The 17,603-nt window shown below is 41.5% G+C and overlaps 1 protein-coding gene across 1 annotated transcript in view; it reads right to left on the reverse strand.

Annotated features, from left to right (window-relative positions):
- The window catches only part of LOC145402811 (valine--tRNA ligase-like), an 87,314-nt gene extending 69,984 nt beyond the window's left edge, over window positions 1-17,330 (reverse strand). Inside the window, exons 1-2 of the mRNA XM_080274710.1 lie at window positions 17,243-17,330; window positions 7,012-7,143 (exon numbers count right to left, since the gene is read on the reverse strand). Of these exons, the coding sequence (XP_080130836.1) occupies window positions 7,012-7,143; window positions 17,243-17,328 (218 nt within the window). The 5' untranslated portion in view covers window positions 17,329-17,330. The remainder of the gene's footprint in view (window positions 1-7,011; window positions 7,144-17,242) is intronic.
- Window positions 17,331-17,603: the final 273 nt, after the last annotated feature.

Below are 17,603 nucleotides of genomic sequence, written 5' to 3' on the forward strand. Positions count from 1 at the left end.
GGAGTGGGGAGGTATATGAGAGAGGGGGGTGTGAGCTGGGGGCAGGGCAGTGAAATGGCTGGGGACAGGGAGACATGGAGACGATTTGTTTGTGGCCACCCCTTATGGGATTAAGGTATCTGGCAATAGATAGATAGATAGATAGATATGAGTCAGCTGTTGTCTGCAAAGTAGACATTAGAATACTATACAGAGTATATGGGAACCATTAAGCTATGAATCCATTACCACATACCAGTTCCTACTTTCAGAATTCATTCAGGATGGCCATGACAAATCTGTTTCCATGCCTCTTCGCTTATAGGATTTGTTTTCTTTACACATAAAGTGCACCAAGTGCTCACACCTCACAAAATGAATCCTTCCCCAAAAGATATTGACAGAACTATAATTATCTTCAGCAGAGAAGCCAAAATTAATACTGAACGAACTTTTCAAGAAGCCATGGCACAGATTTCAAATGACAGATTTCAGGATGGTGGAGTGTGGTTTGTGATGGAATGAATGACCGAATATGTATTAACAAAACCAAATGGAGGAAAATGTGGCAGAAGACTGTCTGGAAAGGAAAGAAGGGCTGGTGAGCTATGATACAATGGAAAAATGCTTGGTATGTCTTTCAATAACTGGAGATGAAACTCATGTCTCTCTCAGGGAAAAAAAAAAAAATGTAGACAAGAATATTAGAAGACTGAGTGGGATGGAGTGAAAGACTGCAGGTAACACTGTTTTTCATCAACCTGAACTGGGTCACTCTCACAGCTTGAATACTATGTGTTACATCCCTGTCCCACACTGCCACAGGCTCCAACAGCAGTAGTTCAGTACGGGAAGGACATTGTCCAGTGAGTTGTTGTTCTTATGGTCTGATTTTTGGTGTGCTCAGGCACTGTAAATAAACACTGGCTTCCTAAGTTCGCTGTCTTTATTTTCCAAATAATTACATTTAATGCTTGCCAACTTCACTTCACGGTTTTCACAAGTACCGGAGCTATACAATCTTCGCTAACTGCACAGACACTGAATAAACTCAAACTGAACTGAAACTCCTTTAGTCCCTTCTCTATCCTTATATAAGCTCCCTATATACTAGAATAATCTACATTCTCAGAAAGGCAACAGTTACCAACTCAGAGACATCCAAAACATCCAGTTTTCTTACACTGTGTAACAATCTAAATTATTTAGCATAGAGATAAAATTACATAATTTAACAAACAATTACATAAATAAAACATTATAGAGAAAAAGAGCACAAAAATTAACCCTATCATGTTTCTGGGCAGGGCAGATCATGTCTGTGCTAGAGTCAGCTGCTCTCACGGTGGCCTACATCTTCATGTCGCAATATTATTCTTTGATCACTCTGTGTAAATACACTTTTCATGAGAGAATGTTCATTTCGGTGTCATTTTAATGCTGAATAGTTGTATGATATCGTAGTATGTTCAAAAATGGAAAACAAAGAAAATAAAAAGTCATCATGACAAGTTGATGTTAAGCGAAAACCAAAAATTTTATACCTTGCCATACAAAAATATTCAGAAAAAAAAAAAATAATAATAAAAATATATAATTCTGGTTTAAACCATGCAAAACTACAATAAATTACCTTGACAATAATACTTAGATCATAGTTACTGTATTTCAGCATTTTATTGTGCAGTAAAGCGAAGGGGAAAAGATACACAATATTTTATGAGTCGGCCGCATACTCGCTTCAAAATCAATTTTTTGATCAGTCAGTGTAAATACTTTTATGATACGATGCTGACTGTGGTGTTATTTTGAAGATGAGTAGCTGTACTTTATCGTAGTATATAAAAAAAATGGAAAACAAAGACAGTAAAAAGACAAAATGATGAGCTGAATTAAGGCAAAAAACAAAAACTGTATTCCTTGCCATAGAAAAATATTTGGCAAATAAAACCTAATGAAGATATATAAATCTGGTTTAAACCATGCAAAACTACAATAAATTACCTTTACAGTGATACACAGATTATGGTTATTTCTGCATTTTATTGTGCAATAAAATGAAAGGAAAAAGACGCACAATTTCTAGACTCGGCAGCATATGCCCTTTGCGATCTTTTTCTCTGATCGGTCTGAGTACATTAAGTACACTTTTTATGATAGGATGCTGGTTGTGCTGTTATTTTGAAGCTGAATAGTTGTACATTATTGCTGTATTTTTCAAAAAAGGAAAACAAAAAAACAAAAAGTCAAAATGACAAGTTGAAGCTGGACAAAAACCAGAAATTTTATACCTTGCCATAGAAAATATTAAGCATGGAAAAAAAGATATCAAAATCTGGTTTAAACCAAACAAAACTACAAATTACTGCCAGCCATGCACAGATCAAGCATTCCGTGCCATTATGGCCGAGTCTCTTTGTTATGACGCGTAAATGCAATTTATGGTGAATATTTTACAAAAGTATCTTAAAATGACGCATAAACAAGTCATCGGAATCTCTGAGGTTGGATCTGAAATTACTCTAAAATGTGTCATCGGAATCTCAAAGGGTTAATGTATAACTTACAAAATACCACTGCACACAAACAGCAGGCTAACTGGCAACTCTGACATATAACAGAATAACACCAGAAGTACTGAGAACCTTCCAGTGCTACCTGACTAGCAAATCCTGCTTCTCAACACTACCCCCTCCCTAGTCCTTTGTCGTCCTGACAAAATTATACAGTGCATACAAACATAATCCTCAATCAAAACTAAACACAAGATAATTCTTCAACTTGTCAGGTCTTCACCTACGCCGTTTCCGACAATGTCCCTGCTCCTCCATGCAGTCCTCTCCTGGAATGTCTTGGTCCTCATTAAGATGCACTTCTTCTCTTGGAAAACTGTCACCATCCTCTTGTACTTCAGCTCCTTGGTCCTCCTCACCATCCTCGGCTGCGGGAGAGCACTCTTCCTCAGAGATGTCCCAGCTGTACTGTCCTGGCCCATGGTACTGCCACAGGTTATTCACATGTACCACCTTTGGGCGAGACTTCCTGCCTCCCCGGATCCAGTATATTACATCTGATAGGCACAACACAGCGTAAGACCAATCGCACGAGCTCTCCAGCTTCGGTGACTGTCCCTTCTTCCGTTGAGGATTGTATAGCCAAACTTTGTCATCATCCTTGAAGGTCACCTCACATGCCTTGGCGTTATACTTGCACTTCATCACTTTGCCTGAAAACTTTTGAGCTTCTCGCACTTGATGATGTACCTCAGCCAGTCTTTTCTGAAGATGCTTTGCACACCTGGAAGTGTCTGTAGGGCAGCGCTTCGCCAGGTGGTCTTCTCATTAATAAGTCAACGAGTAAACATAACTCGTTGCCCAGCATCAGTTTTGCAAGGATGTAGCCGGTAGACTCATGGGATGCAGACCGATATGCCATCAGCAACGCAGGTAATTTCTGGCCCCATTCCGTTTGTCCCTCTATGCAGTACTTAGCCAGTTCTTGTCCCGGGTCCAGTTGAATTTCTCCAACATCCCATCTGACTGTGGTCTCAGTGGGGTCGTCCTGGTCTTCTTGATCCCCAGTAACTTACAGCACTCATAGAACATAGCAGACTCAAAGTTTCTACCCTGGTCTGAATGTAGTTCTTGTGGTATCCCAAAATGACAGAAAAAATGGTCAACCAACACCTGAGCAACAGTCATGGCCTCTTGATTGGGAATGGCATAGGCTTCTGGCCACCTTGTGGAGTAATCCATGGCAACACATACAGTATATACCAGTTTCTTCTTTCAGTGAGTGGCAGGGGTCCAGCAATGTCCACCACAACTCTTACCATTGGTGCACCTACCTGATACAGCTGAAGACGGGTGTAACCATGTTTCTTGGGTCCCTTCTTGGCACAGCATACATCACAGGCCCAACACCACTCTTCAACATCCTGCCCCACACCAATCCAATAGAACCTCTGTCGCAGCCGATGTAGAGTTTTCTTCATTCCCAGGTTCCCACTACCGATCTCAGACCTCATTTTCTTCGGAACCACCAGTTGCCAATACTTGCTGAGGGCATCAGGTGTCTCCCAGTGACGCTCCAGTAGTCTGTTGTTCAAACGAGGAAGGTCCCACTGACTCCAGTAGCTCTTGGTCACAGGGCTGAATCTGGAAACCTCTTCCCAAGATGGTCGCACTGTACTCTGCTGCAGCCACTTTAGCTCTGGTTGTAAATCTGCATCCTCCATCTGCATCCTCTTCAGGTCTTCTTCAGCTGACACTGGCTCTGTCAATATAGTATGGCCGAATTTCTTACTAAGATTCCCATTCCTATTACACTGCTTGCCGTCTGTTCTTCCATTTTCTCGCACATTATCAATCATAGTTCTCTTGCATTTTCTGAGTGGTAGGACTACTTAGGAAAAGCGAGCTGGTGGTTGCCTCTTGTCAACAGACTCTGCTAATTTACCCTCATCTTTCTCATCTTCTGCAGCCTTGTTCTTGCCGTCCTTCTCGTTTGGACAATCGCAGCTGAAGTGTCCCATCTCGCCATGTCCAACACCCATCTGTTGCAAACGTGGGTTTCCTTGGACTGTTCCGTTCTTGCTCTTTCTTCCGTTGCAACAATCCACCTTGTGTCCTGGCTTCTTGTAGAACCACCAACCTCTGATCTTCTCCTGTTCTCTCTTCCATTTGTTGCAATCCACTTTCCGATGTCCTGGCTTTTCACAGTACCAGCAACTTCCTTCAAATTTTTCCGCTTCACATACCTGCCCCTTTCCTGCCTTGAATCCTGCAATACAACCTGCCTGAAAAGTGGACGTACTGGAACTGACGTAGAACTCAAATTCTAGAGCCCTGGCTAGTGCAGTGCCTCTCATATGCTTCTTAGTTGTGCCTGCTTCACATGCACTTTCAACTCTGCACTATCAAGATCATCAATGAACTGGTTCCTCAGAAGAATAACAACAGGTTAGGTGCTGTCCAGGGTATGCTTTGTGTGCCATACTCTCCAGGTTATAAGCAAGCTGCTGAAGGAATTTGTCTCGAGCCCGTACACAGTTCTGGAATCTTGCTCTGTAAACCTCAGTCTGGCACATGGTCCCATATCTGCGCTCCTGCACCTCTACCAGGGACTGATAACTGTTCCCATCCTTCTCTGATATCTGCCCAAGAATCTCTATTGCAGCACCCTTGAGGCTAGTAGCAAGCTGCACTGCCCTCTGCCTATCATCCCAACCATTCCGATCAGCAAGTAACTCAAACTGTGCATGGTAAGCTTCCAAAGACACTCTACCATCAGAATCCTAAGGTTTCTTTTTACAGGTAATTGGATCCCCATTATAGCCATGCACTTCACTGGTTTGGGGGGTAAAAACTGGGGCATCATAATTAAGTCCAGGACTTAAAACTTCAGAATTCTGATTATTCAGCCCCATTATTCTACCTTTAAATGCTTGCAATTCATCAAGATCCATCATACACAGTCTACATTTTTCATATCCTCCCTGTACACTAAGCTGAGGCTCAGTAGTGCAAGATTTCTCTACAGCCTCAATTCTCTCACTAATTATCTTCAAATGGCTATCTACTTGCTTCAAATGGTCGTCAACATGCTGCCTGCACTCCATCACATTATTGCTTACCTCATACTTCTGCTGCTCAAGCTTGGCATCTACTTCCTCCTTAAACTATTGCTGTTCTTCCTTCATTTCCCCCATGAAAGCATCTAGCTGTCCTTGCATCCTCAGTTGCAAATCCCTCTGTTGCTCCTGTAATGCCTCTTGAAGCTGTTCATATTGTTCTTTCTGTTCTTCACTTTTTGCCTCAAGTTGTTCACTCTGTGCTTGCAATTGTTCTTTGATTTCTTTCTGTCTTTCACTTTGTGCCTATAATTGTTCTTTGATTTCTTTCTGTCTTTCATTTTGTGTCTGTCTTTCATTTTGTGCCTGTAATAGTTCTTTGAGTTCTTTCTGTCCTTCATTCTGTGCTTGTAATTGTTCTTTGAATTCTTTCTGTCCTTCATTCTGTGTTTGTAATTGTTCTTTGAGTTCTTTCTGGCCTTCATTCTGTGCTTGTAATTGTACACTTTGTGCTTGTAGTTGTACATTTTGTGCTTGTAATACTGTAATAATTGCAGCCAGCAATGCCTTCTCTTGCCTAGCTTGGCCTCTTGTCTGTACCATACACCGTCTGCCTCCATGTCGAAGGTTTGAATCGCTGCAGCACTTTTCTAATGATCCACACTCTGACACCTTTGTTGCGTCCCATACCACACTGCCACAGGCTCCAACAGCAGTCATTCAGTATAGGAATGACGTTGCCCAGTGACTTGTTCTTCTTATGGTCAGCTTTTTGGTGTGCCACAATGAGATCAGCTAAGGCACTGTAAATAAACACTGGCTTTTTAAGTTCACTGTCTTTATTTTCCAAATAATTGGACTTAATGCTTGCTAACTTCATTGTTTTCACATGCACTGGGGCTATACAATCTGCACTAACACTGAACTGACACTGAGCTGAGACTCCTCGAGTCCCTTCCCCATCCTTATATAAGCTCCCAGTATACTAAAATGATCTACTACATTCTCAGAAAAGCAATAGTTACCAACTCAGAGACATCCAAAATATCCAGAGGTTTCTTACACTGCATAACAATCTAAATTATTTTGATACAAACTGAGATAAAATGACATAATTTAACATACAATCACATAAATAAAACATCACAGAGAAAAAGGGCACAAAAATTAATGTACAATTTAAATATACCTCGGCTCACAAACAGCAGGGTAACTGGCAACTCTGACACATAACTGAAAAATACCAGAAGTACTGAGAACCTTCCAATGCTACCTATTTAGCAAATCCTGCTTCTCAAAACACGGTTGCACAAAATCAAACGAGTTTTGGTTGTGAAGAAGGAATGAGTCTCCTTGATTAATAATCATATCAACCCTCCAATCTGATTAAACCTGGCCAACAAACAAGCTATAAGGGGTTAGGGATCTATGCTGAGATATAGTAAATGTGCTATAATGACCTTTCTCTGCCCAGCTGGTGCCTGGTGGTGGCCTGTGTGTTCCACAAATGCTGCTCCACCACCACCTGTGTTGCTATCCCAGCATGGTCACAGCCTGGCACAAACACCACCTCAGCCCCTTGCATCTGGTGCCTGCAAACCCATGTAAAACAGAAATGAGCTACTAAAAAGTGAAGGTGAACAAACACCACAAATAACTGCAAAATACAGTGGTTCTTTTCCTATATTTCAATGCTGGATTCTAATGTTATGACATACTGACACTTCTCCCATAACTTCTGAGCCCCTCAAATACAGGTGGTCCCCTACTTACAAACAGGTTATGTTCTGAGAAACTGCTTATAAGTGGATATTTTCTTAAGTTGAAAATGCATTTAATACAGCTAACCAACTGAACATCATAGCTAAGCCAAGCCTACCAAGCCTTTTAAACGTGCTTAGAACACCTACGGTGGCCTACAGTTGGGAAAAATCGTTAACACAAAGCTTATTTTATAGTAAAGTGTTGAATAAGTAATTTATTAAATATTGTGCTGAAAGTACAAACCTGTAAAATCGAATATTCGTAAGTTGACCTTTCATAAGTCAAAGACCGCCTGTACTGAATCATCATCACTATACAGACAGACCCTGAAATATGATACCCCCAGATATGATACTCTGTTATGGTGATTGGGGTAGAAATATCATCCTATCCCACTGAACGATGGCCAAACCCCGGTATAACGATGGGTGTTTTTTTTTTTTTTTTTTTTTTTACCAATTTTGATATTTTAGACTTAAATTTTGTGCTTAGGTTGATTTATAAACTGTTTTTAGACTTAGATTAATGTGTCTTAGTCATAGGTGGGATGAACATTGTCATTTTGGGGTACAGTTTTCTAAGTTTGATTTTTTCCAGACTTATTTTTGATGATTTTCATATTGTATTTTTTGGGTTTAGGTGAGTTATAAACTGCTTTTAGGCTTTGTTTAGCTTGTTTTAAAGCTATTTGGGGATTTAGGTTAGCTAGAGACTTGTTTTTGGACTCATTTGGTGAGTTTAGGACTTGGTTGGAGGAGGAACCCAAGGCTCACAAACGCATCCCTATACTTTACACGTTAAATCTACCCCAAGATATGATACCCCACCATGCGATGGGTTTTTACTGTTAAGTATCATTAAAGTGGGATATTCCTGTACTCTGCCTACTTTAACTTAGTCTAAAACTGCCCACTCTCCATCTTAAATGTTGAGCTGTGGCAAGAGAATAACCCTGAATATGTTGCTAGTCATGAGAAATTGCTATGGAATGGATGTACAGTTGTAGTATTGCCTTTTGCCAATGAGGCACTGTAAAGGAAATAAAGGTAAGCTGCAGAAGAACAAAAATCTCCATCAAGATAAGGTGAATGAACTATAATATTGAAATACAGTAGGTTCGCACAGTGCGCGTCATCACAGAGCGGATTATGCGCGAGTGACCAAAAATCATAACCAAAAACCCTTGAATGCGCAAGTTTACCGCATAGAACGCGAGGCAGAGGCAAGGAGTGGCTCAAAAATGCCATTTTCTATTAGTGCGCGACCACCCCTCACACAGCGCGTCACGTGTCGTCATGTTGATGCGCAGAAATTCCCGGGCATTCACGCCAGGCAGAGTCAAGTTGAGCAGCCTAGCGTGATGGAAGGCAGGACTGAGCTGTGTATGTCAAACATTAGCAAGATCCTTTCTGCCGTGGATAAGCTCAAGGAAGAGGTGAAGGAACAGGAAGTGAGCAACCTAAGAACGGAGGAACTTCTGGTTGGTATCGACAAACTCTTCCGTTTCTACTCAGACAGGCACAGGGAAGAAATAAACAAGAGAAGACAGACGCTCATAACAAGCTACACACAGCGGGCTCAAGTTGGTGAAATTGCGGAACCAGCGACATCGTCTGCTCCTGTTCCTGTTGAGGATGAAGAGGATGCAATGTCAGAAGTGTCAGCGTTGGACTTTGAAGGGTTTATAGCCGAAGTGAGTGACTTTGATGCTCCTGGGGAAGGTGCTCAAGAGGAGTCTGTGGAGGGAAGTGTTGGTGCGGTGGGAGGTGCGGTGGGGAGTGCGGCGCTGTAAGTGTTGCCGCGCCTCGGAACCCCTGTTATTTAAGGTCATCAGGCCTGTTGTCTACTGTTGTTAAGGTGACTACCCATATTTTTGTTATTGTACCTACAGCTTTAGCACAGTGTCCGAAAAATATGACCTTTATTATGTCTGTAAGGGCCAAAAAATGTCCAGGTATGAGGGGGTACTATCCATATGTAATTACTGTATTCCCATAAGATTATGTATTCCCAGTGCGTGAGGTCGTGGACCGCCAAATCTCTCGTGCACAGTGCGAGCCTACTGTATTCCACACCACAATTTTTGTTTTTCTTTTTTTTAACAGAGGATGGAAAACCAAATTAATTAATACACCACATTACAGGCATCCTCCATTCAAAAAAATCTGTAACGGGTGAACTTGGACTGTTGTAGCTGAAGCCTGGAGGGAAACTAATCTAGGGAAGCAAGTTCCAAAAAGGGCATAAAGGAATTCTGACAGGCAAAAATTCTGCAATATGGCAGTTTGACAGTCAAGTCACAAGCACTACCAGATGCCTGTGTTGCACGCAGGAAGGTGTCGAGAGGTGGCACGAAGGATGTAACTTATGTAAGCATTTGCCATAAAAGTACAGTGAGCACTCACACAACAAGCAATCGTATAGCGCGAAACTCACATTACATGGGATTCAAAATCTGATGTCCAAATATGGCCACAATGCGGATAAAATAGATACATTATCAAGGTCGAAGGAAGCTGCTAAATTTTTATAGGACCTGACTACACAGTGGCAATGGACATGGGGTGACGGGAGGCCCCAATTTATATTTGAAAGTCATGTTATGCAGCCAGTGATAGACTGTGACTATCTATCTACTACTATCTACTGCCAAAGGCCACAGTCCCGTAAGGGGTGGCCATTTGACTCCGAGTTATTTGTTTTACGGGGAGGGGCACTAACCCTCCACCAACCCACTTGTTGACACGTGACGTGAGGCATAAAATTACGGTTAGAAATCGCACAACTTGGCAGGTGATGGACAGAGTGCAGATTCCATCAGCTAAAAAATGAGACATCAAACATCAAATGCAGTAAGGTGAGGCGGTGGGAGGTGCGGTTGAGGACAACTGACAACATGCAGTGAGAGATGAGTAGGGGGTGAGGGTGGGCAGGGGAACAGGGAGGGAGACAAGCAGCGATGGGGGAAGGGGAGGAAGACAAATGGGGGTGAGGGAGGCAGGGGAAAGGGAAGAGAGACAAACAGGGGTGGGGCATGGTGGGGGGACAGGGAAAGAGACAAGAACTACTACCCCCCACCCTGTCTCACTCACTCATTCTCTTACTCATTCTTTTATTAATTCTCTTCCTCACTCATTCTTTCACTCACTCTCATTCTTACACACACACACACACACACACACACACACACACACACACACACACACACACACACACACAAAGAAAAGCTTGGGTAAATCATCTAGAAGAACACAGTATGATAACAGAAAGACAGTTTGGTTTCAGAAAAGGAAAATCATGTGTTACTAACCTGTTGAGCTACTATGACAGAGTAACAAACACAGTACAGGAAAGGGAAGGATGGGTGGACAGTATCTATTTAGATTTCAAGAAAGCTTTTGACACAGTACCACACCAAAGACTTTTATGGAAACTGTACCATCAAGGAGGAATTTGAGGCAAACTGTTTTGTTGGATGCAAGACTTTCTCATAAAAAGAGAAATGAGAACAGTACTAAGAGGAAACTACTCATCATGGAAAGAAGTGACTAGTGGAGTACCACAGGGTTCAGTGCTGGCACCAATCATGTTTTTAGTGTATATAAATGATATAAACAGTAACACTGGAAATGAGAGCTATCTGAATATGTTTGCAGATGATGCAAAAATACAAAGGAGAATTACTAACACAGACTCTTGTAAAGAGCTACAATAAGAATTAAATAAACTTCATGAATGGAGTAGTACATGGCAAATGGAATTCAATGTGGACAAGTGTCATGTAATCAAGTTTGGTAAAAGTGGAAAAAGACCTGATTGCGATTATAAGTTAGGAAATAAAACCCTATGCACATCAGAAAGAGAGAAAGACCTAGGTGTGATTATCAATAACAGACTATCTCCGGCTGACCACATCAGCGAGAAGGTACGGAACATGTATACACTGCTTGCAAATATGAGAATAGCATTCACATACATAAATGAAGACATGCTAAGAAGGATAATAACATCATTCATTAGACCAACCCTGGAATATGCATCAGTAGTCTGGAGTCCTCATCTCAAAAAGCACATAGACAAGATTGACAAAGTTCAAAGGGCCGCTACAAGATGGATACCAAGCTTAAGGGACCTAAGCTACAAAGAAAGACTAAATAAACTGAATCTACCAACACTACAGGAGAGAAGGAAAAGAGGTGACATGATAATGCTATATAAGTGCATATCAGGGAAGGAGAAAATAGACATAAATGATTACTTAACATATGGAGAATCAGCAAGAGGACACTGCAAAAAACTGCATAAGAAGAGAGGTGATAAAGACGTAAGGAAATTCAGTTTCCCAAACAGAGCAATTGATCAATGGAATGCACTACCGAATGAAATAGTGTGTGCCAAAACAATTCACAAATTTAAGGATATGTACGATAAATATGGTTTAAGACACGGGGCAGTACGAGCTTGACTCATTCCTGTAAAGATACAATTAGGTAAGAATTAGGTAAGGTAGGTAAGAACACACACACACAATATCCCCTTCATCCCCCCTCTTCTCCCCCATCCTCGCCCCCACACACACATATCCCTTCCATCCCCAACCACACCTAGTTATTTTTTTTATTTTTAGTTTTTGGCGATTTACTCAATAACTAATGGCTGTACTGAAATTCCAAAAAAAACACAACAAACCTCATGAAATTCTGCACCTCGACATATGCTTTGCTCTTGCTTGATGCAGGCAAAATGTTGCACTAGGATGTTGGGAAGTTATTTGAAGCCATATTTACCCTTGAACAATTTTATTCTCCTGCATTTCTGCACTTTTACTCATCAGTTTTGTGTGTTTTTATTAGATTATCTTATAAACACCAGTGAAGATGATGGTATACAATTTATATCAATAATAACAAATTTCCGAGGGCACATTTGGAAGTGGAAAAATTTTAATTTGTGCCCATGCAGAAACAGCCATAGCGAGTATGGAGGAGGGATGGGGAGAAGAAGGGATGGGATGGAGGGAGGACCGGGAGAGCCATGTACACCACCACATCTGTGTTCCAACATGCTCATTTCAAACCACCACATCTGTGTTCCAACGCACTCATTTCAAACCTATGGCACCAAAAGGTGAACTTGGGGCTGGCTTAGGTACCATGAAACCCTTTAACATGTAAACACATGGCCCTACAACGCAGAATTCTCATAAAGCAGGAACCTCAGGGTACAATATTCCCACGTTAAGTGAGCACCTGCTGTATCTGTAAAATAATGCAAGGGAGGCAACATTCAGTTTTACTTGTAGGGGAGGCAGTTCATTTGTAATTGCTGGGTAATTAATTATTCTTATAGCTCTGTTCTGAATTTTTTCCTTTTGTTGTAGTGCAACCTCTCCACATCCACTCCACAAGGGTGAGTAATATTCAAGCTGAGAACACATACAACTCTTGCAAATTATAGTTCACTACTTGTCAGTGAAGAAGTTACAGATTCTGTACAATTAAGGATGAGCAATATTCAAGGTGAGGACACATACAGCTCTTGTGAATTACAATAAACTACTCACCAGTGAAGAAGTTACGGATCCTGTACAATAATCTAAGTTTCTTTGAGGCGTTTTTAGCACGTGATCTAATGTGATAGGGCCAACTGGGGCTATTGTTAAGCAATACACCAAGAATTCCAATACTTATAGAGACAGGAATATTGGTTGCACTGAAGGTAATATAGGAATCAGGTGATACCAGTATCTGTCTATTAGTAAACTGGAAATGTCTTTCTTAGCATTAAATGACACAATGTCATTTTGTCCCAATTCAGTGATTTATGGAGATTGCTGTAATGAGTCAGGGGTTAGAGATATCAAACTTGATGACTGGTTGGTAAAAAGTAGAGGAACTGGAAAGCCTTATGAAGGGTTATGAAGATTTTTTAGCAAATGATGTGGGTTATTCAGGAAATGTGGAACCAGTAAGCCCAGTAGCTGCCTTGTTACTGATATAGTAATCTACTTGTTTTCTTGCCATTTTTACCATTATTACATCTGTAATGAAGTTTCTGTAATACAGAACACCTTCAGGGATAATGATGTATCAAGATAGATTATCTAGAATCTACATGGCACCAGATGTGTGTACTGTGTTCAGGATCTATTTGACTACCATGCAAACTTATTTGGTATCACTCAATTTTGTATTGTTTTCTATCACAATAACAGATGTTCAGGATTTTTACTAACACTGTATCTGTAATGAGAGTTGCAACATGAATGTAGTAATGTATTACATTCCCAGCAATCTTCTGGCATCATATACAAAATGCAAATCAACATCCACCACAAAATTTATTTGGTTTTGTATATAACAACAAATACTATACTTACTGTACACAGTATAAAGTATTATGCCTTTTCCAAGAGTATGAGTCTCAGACTAAGCTAAGACAGTCCAGAAGGCTCCACAGAAGAAAAGTGACCTATGCCCCCAGAGAACAGTACTGCATTGCATGGTCTTAACCTCTGCAGTCTCCTCAGGAAGTTTCACAACTAATGCCCAAAGCAAGGCCATTATTTCAAATGAAGCTTTCAAACAAACTCTTCACATCTGTTATAAACTGGCCTCCTTAGCAGGGCCTACCACTGCATTGTACTATATCTGTCATTCTTGTGACTCCTGTTTCTGCAGATCTGTACTTAAGGTCAATATCCAAAGGAAAGTCAACCTGGCAAACAACTGCAGTTTCAGTTGAGATAATGCTGTATCCACTTTTTTCTCTGAAACTGAAAGGACAAAAGGCACACCAAAAGAACACATTATCAAGATCCAGTACATTCTAAAAGTAGGGACCCACAATATTACAACAGAATCCCCTAAATCACACGATCCCAAATGGAGGATTCATAATACGCAGGCAACAGAGTGCAGTATCAGTAAATTACAGAAGTTACAAAAAATTCAAGAATGCAGCCTCAAAAGTGACGCCTTTCCATTGCCTTGTGTGATACATGTCACCATTTACCTCAAGCCCATGCATCTAGGAGGGCATAAACCAATCATAGTGAAGCATGACAATTACTAAACCAATCATATTCTAGCATTGCACTTACTAAAAGCCAACCACAGTGCTTCCTTCTCACGACAAGCATGAAGGAGGCACATGCTTGACCCACCCAGATCAGTGCATTGTCTCTTCTCCATTGTTAGACTGTAGTTCCAGTGTAGTTTACGTGGATTTTTTTTTTTCCCCCATGCTTCTTCCACCTACCCATTGTTACCATGGCTGATCATAACCCTCCCAAGCCTACAACTTCTTTGAGGAAGGGGAAGAAGAAGAAACCAACGTTAACTTATATCCAAAAGTTAGATGTAAGGAGGAGGAGAAAGCCAAAGTTGCCCACCATTACGATCTCAACGAGGTAATTCTTTACCAAATGGGTGCAGCAATTCCATCTGTAACAAACTCATGATCTCAAGTTAAGTAATCTTGGTACATATGCAACACAGATAGTGAACTGTTGAATTGTGACTGCAAGGAGTGGGGAAAAAAAAAAAAAAAAAAAAAATACAGTAAAACCTCAATATAACGGACTTCAAATACTGGAATTTGCTTTTATCTGAGTCGAGGAGCCGACCAGACTAAATTCTTATATGTCGGGAAAAGTCCGAGGGTGACGAGTGATAAGTGAAATATACAGACAAAGTGAACATCTTTAGTTGGTAAGATCATATATAATAAGGTGTATAAAGTGTACAGTACAGTAAGTGAAAAGTGTTTAAAATTAAGTTGTAACAATAAATTATTTTCTAAGTGCTTCCCCTGTCCCTAGGTTAGAATCGAGCGCGTCTGAATGCAGATGTGGTGGTGTACGCAGCTCTCCCAGACCTCTCTCCATCCCCTTTCTTCTTCCCTCATCCCTCCTCCATCCCAGCTAAGGGGGCTTCTGCCTGGGCACAAAGAAAAAAATTCCACGGCCAAACTTGTCCCCGAAAATTGGTTATATTGATATAAATTGTATACCTTCATCTTCAGTGGCATTTATACTGTAAGCTAATAAAAATACACAAAACTGATGAATAAAAGTGCAGACATGCAGTGAGAATAAAACTTGTTCAAGTGTAAAAATAGCTTTAAAAAATTCCCAACATCCTAACCTGCCCACACCATGCATAAGCAAAGCATATATCTAGATGTGGAATTTTATGTGCTTCTTGTGGTGCTTTCAGAATTTCGATATGAGCAATAGTTTTTGAGCAAATTGAAAAAAAAAAAAAAAATCTGAGCATGGAATGGGATGGAGGAGGGATGGGGGGAGAAGAGGAGGGGGATGGAGGGGATGTGTGTGTGTGTGTGTGTGTGTGTGTGTGTGTGTGTGTGTGTGTGTGTGTGTGTGTGTGTGTGTGTGTGTGTGTGTGTGTGTGTGTGTGTGTGTGTGTGTGTGAGTGAGTGAACAAGTGAGTGAGTGAGAGAGAATGAGTGAGTGAGTGAGGCAGGGTGGGGGGGAGGAAGTAGGGTAGTTTGGCTTTCTTGTCTCCCTCCCTGTCCCTCCACCCTCCCCCACTCCTGCTTGTCTCCCTCCCTGTCCCTCTGCCCTCCCCTTCCCCTTGCCATCCCTCTCCCCCACTTGTCTCCCTCCCCATCCTCCCCAACCCCTGCTTGTAACCCTCCCCGTCCTCTCACTCTCCCCCACCCCTGCTTGTCTCCCTCCCATCCCCCTGCCCCCCCATAGCTCGCTGCTGCCTGCCTGGCTGTAGCCTGTCAGTTGCCCTCTCACAGCCTTACCTACCTGCCTGTGATGCTTGGTGTCTCATTTTTTAGCAACAGTATTTTTTATGGAGATAATAATATTACCTATGGTGTTTCTGTCAGTCTCTGTTGACTGAGTAAGGTATGCAAGAATTTGGTTTGGGCCTGGAATGCATCTCTGGCTTTTCTTCAGTATCTTGTGAGGCAAATTGCTTCGATATGTACTGTATATCAGAAAAAGTCCGGGTTAGCAGGGGGATATCTAGATGTCGCTTTTATCAGGCTTTCACCTTTTTCCGAATTGCTTGAGCCCCAATCAGTCCATTAAACTGAGGTTTTATTGTATACCTATTTTGGGGTATTTAAAGGGACGAGCAAGTCCCCCGCAGTAGTATTTGTCCACTGGTTGCATTGTTTACCAACCATCGCTCTGACTGGATGAATCAGTGTATCATGCATTCAAAATTCTCATTTATAGTTTTCAGAGGAAGTTTATAAAAATGCCCAGCAGCTGTGGCAATCTAGGTATAATAACAAGTAACCTGTGAAAGACTCATTTCAACTGAAAATATGGAAAGGCCGTGCCCATTTGGTAAAGAATTAAGCTCAACGAATCAGTGACTCTTATGACGACACGGAGGCTGCACAGGGCGACGACAACACTGCTTCCGTTGTCTCCACACTGGACTTCAAGGGGTTCCTGAGAGAGGCTGATGAGGAGGAAGTGGCACAGAGGTAGCAGCATGAGACAGCAGCACACTCACCTCCTGCTGAAAGTGAAAGGCCGTGGTCTGCCTCAAGTCTCAGAACCTCTCCCTCTTCCCCTGTCCATTCAAGCAACATTGTCAGTCAGAGTCTGGTAAGAATCTTACAAAAGTGCTCAGTCCCATTAAATATGCATTACTAATTTCTTTTTCAGGCTGTTAGTGTTCGCTGGTGACCAGTTTGATGTAGCCTTGGGGGTAAGGGGGGCAACTTTTCCGAGATGACAGACCCATAAGTAATTTTCCCGATGAGTTATTTCTAACTCGTAGAATTCTCAAATCGTGGCATGTGCTCAGTCTCATAAAGCCGCCATTTAGGAGATTCCACTGTAGAAGGCTGATGAAAGTCAAAAGCAAAAGAGAAGAAAACCATACAGGAAACTGCTCAATAGCATGCCAAGAATTTATATAAAGTCTCTATTACCATCTTGCAATAGCATCCTGGACAGAGCATGTGAGGGCATGGCCAAGATGGAGTGTTCCAGTGACATTGGGTGGTGGCAGAACCATCACAAATTTCTCCTGTGCTCCTGTCCGCCTGAAAAAGCCTTCCTGTTCCCACCACTGGTACCAGCCTGACTCCACTTCACCAGGCTGGTATTTGGAGGCCAGAGGATGTGACAGATCTGCAAGAATATCATGAAATGAATCACTGAAACTTTGTAATTCATTATACACGTACAGTAATTGATATGAACAGAGAGCTGACTACTTCATCAAATATTTTTTACAGACTACAGTGTACTAGTTCAGTACTGTATTTGCTACTGTTCCAAATACTATAC

The sequence above is a fragment of the Coenobita brevimanus genome, chromosome 59, assembly GCF_032717465.1.
Source record: "Coenobita brevimanus isolate Jiangsu-jjx chromosome 59, ASM3271746v2, whole genome shotgun sequence".
NCBI lineage: Eukaryota > Metazoa > Arthropoda > Malacostraca > Decapoda > Coenobitidae > Coenobita > Coenobita brevimanus.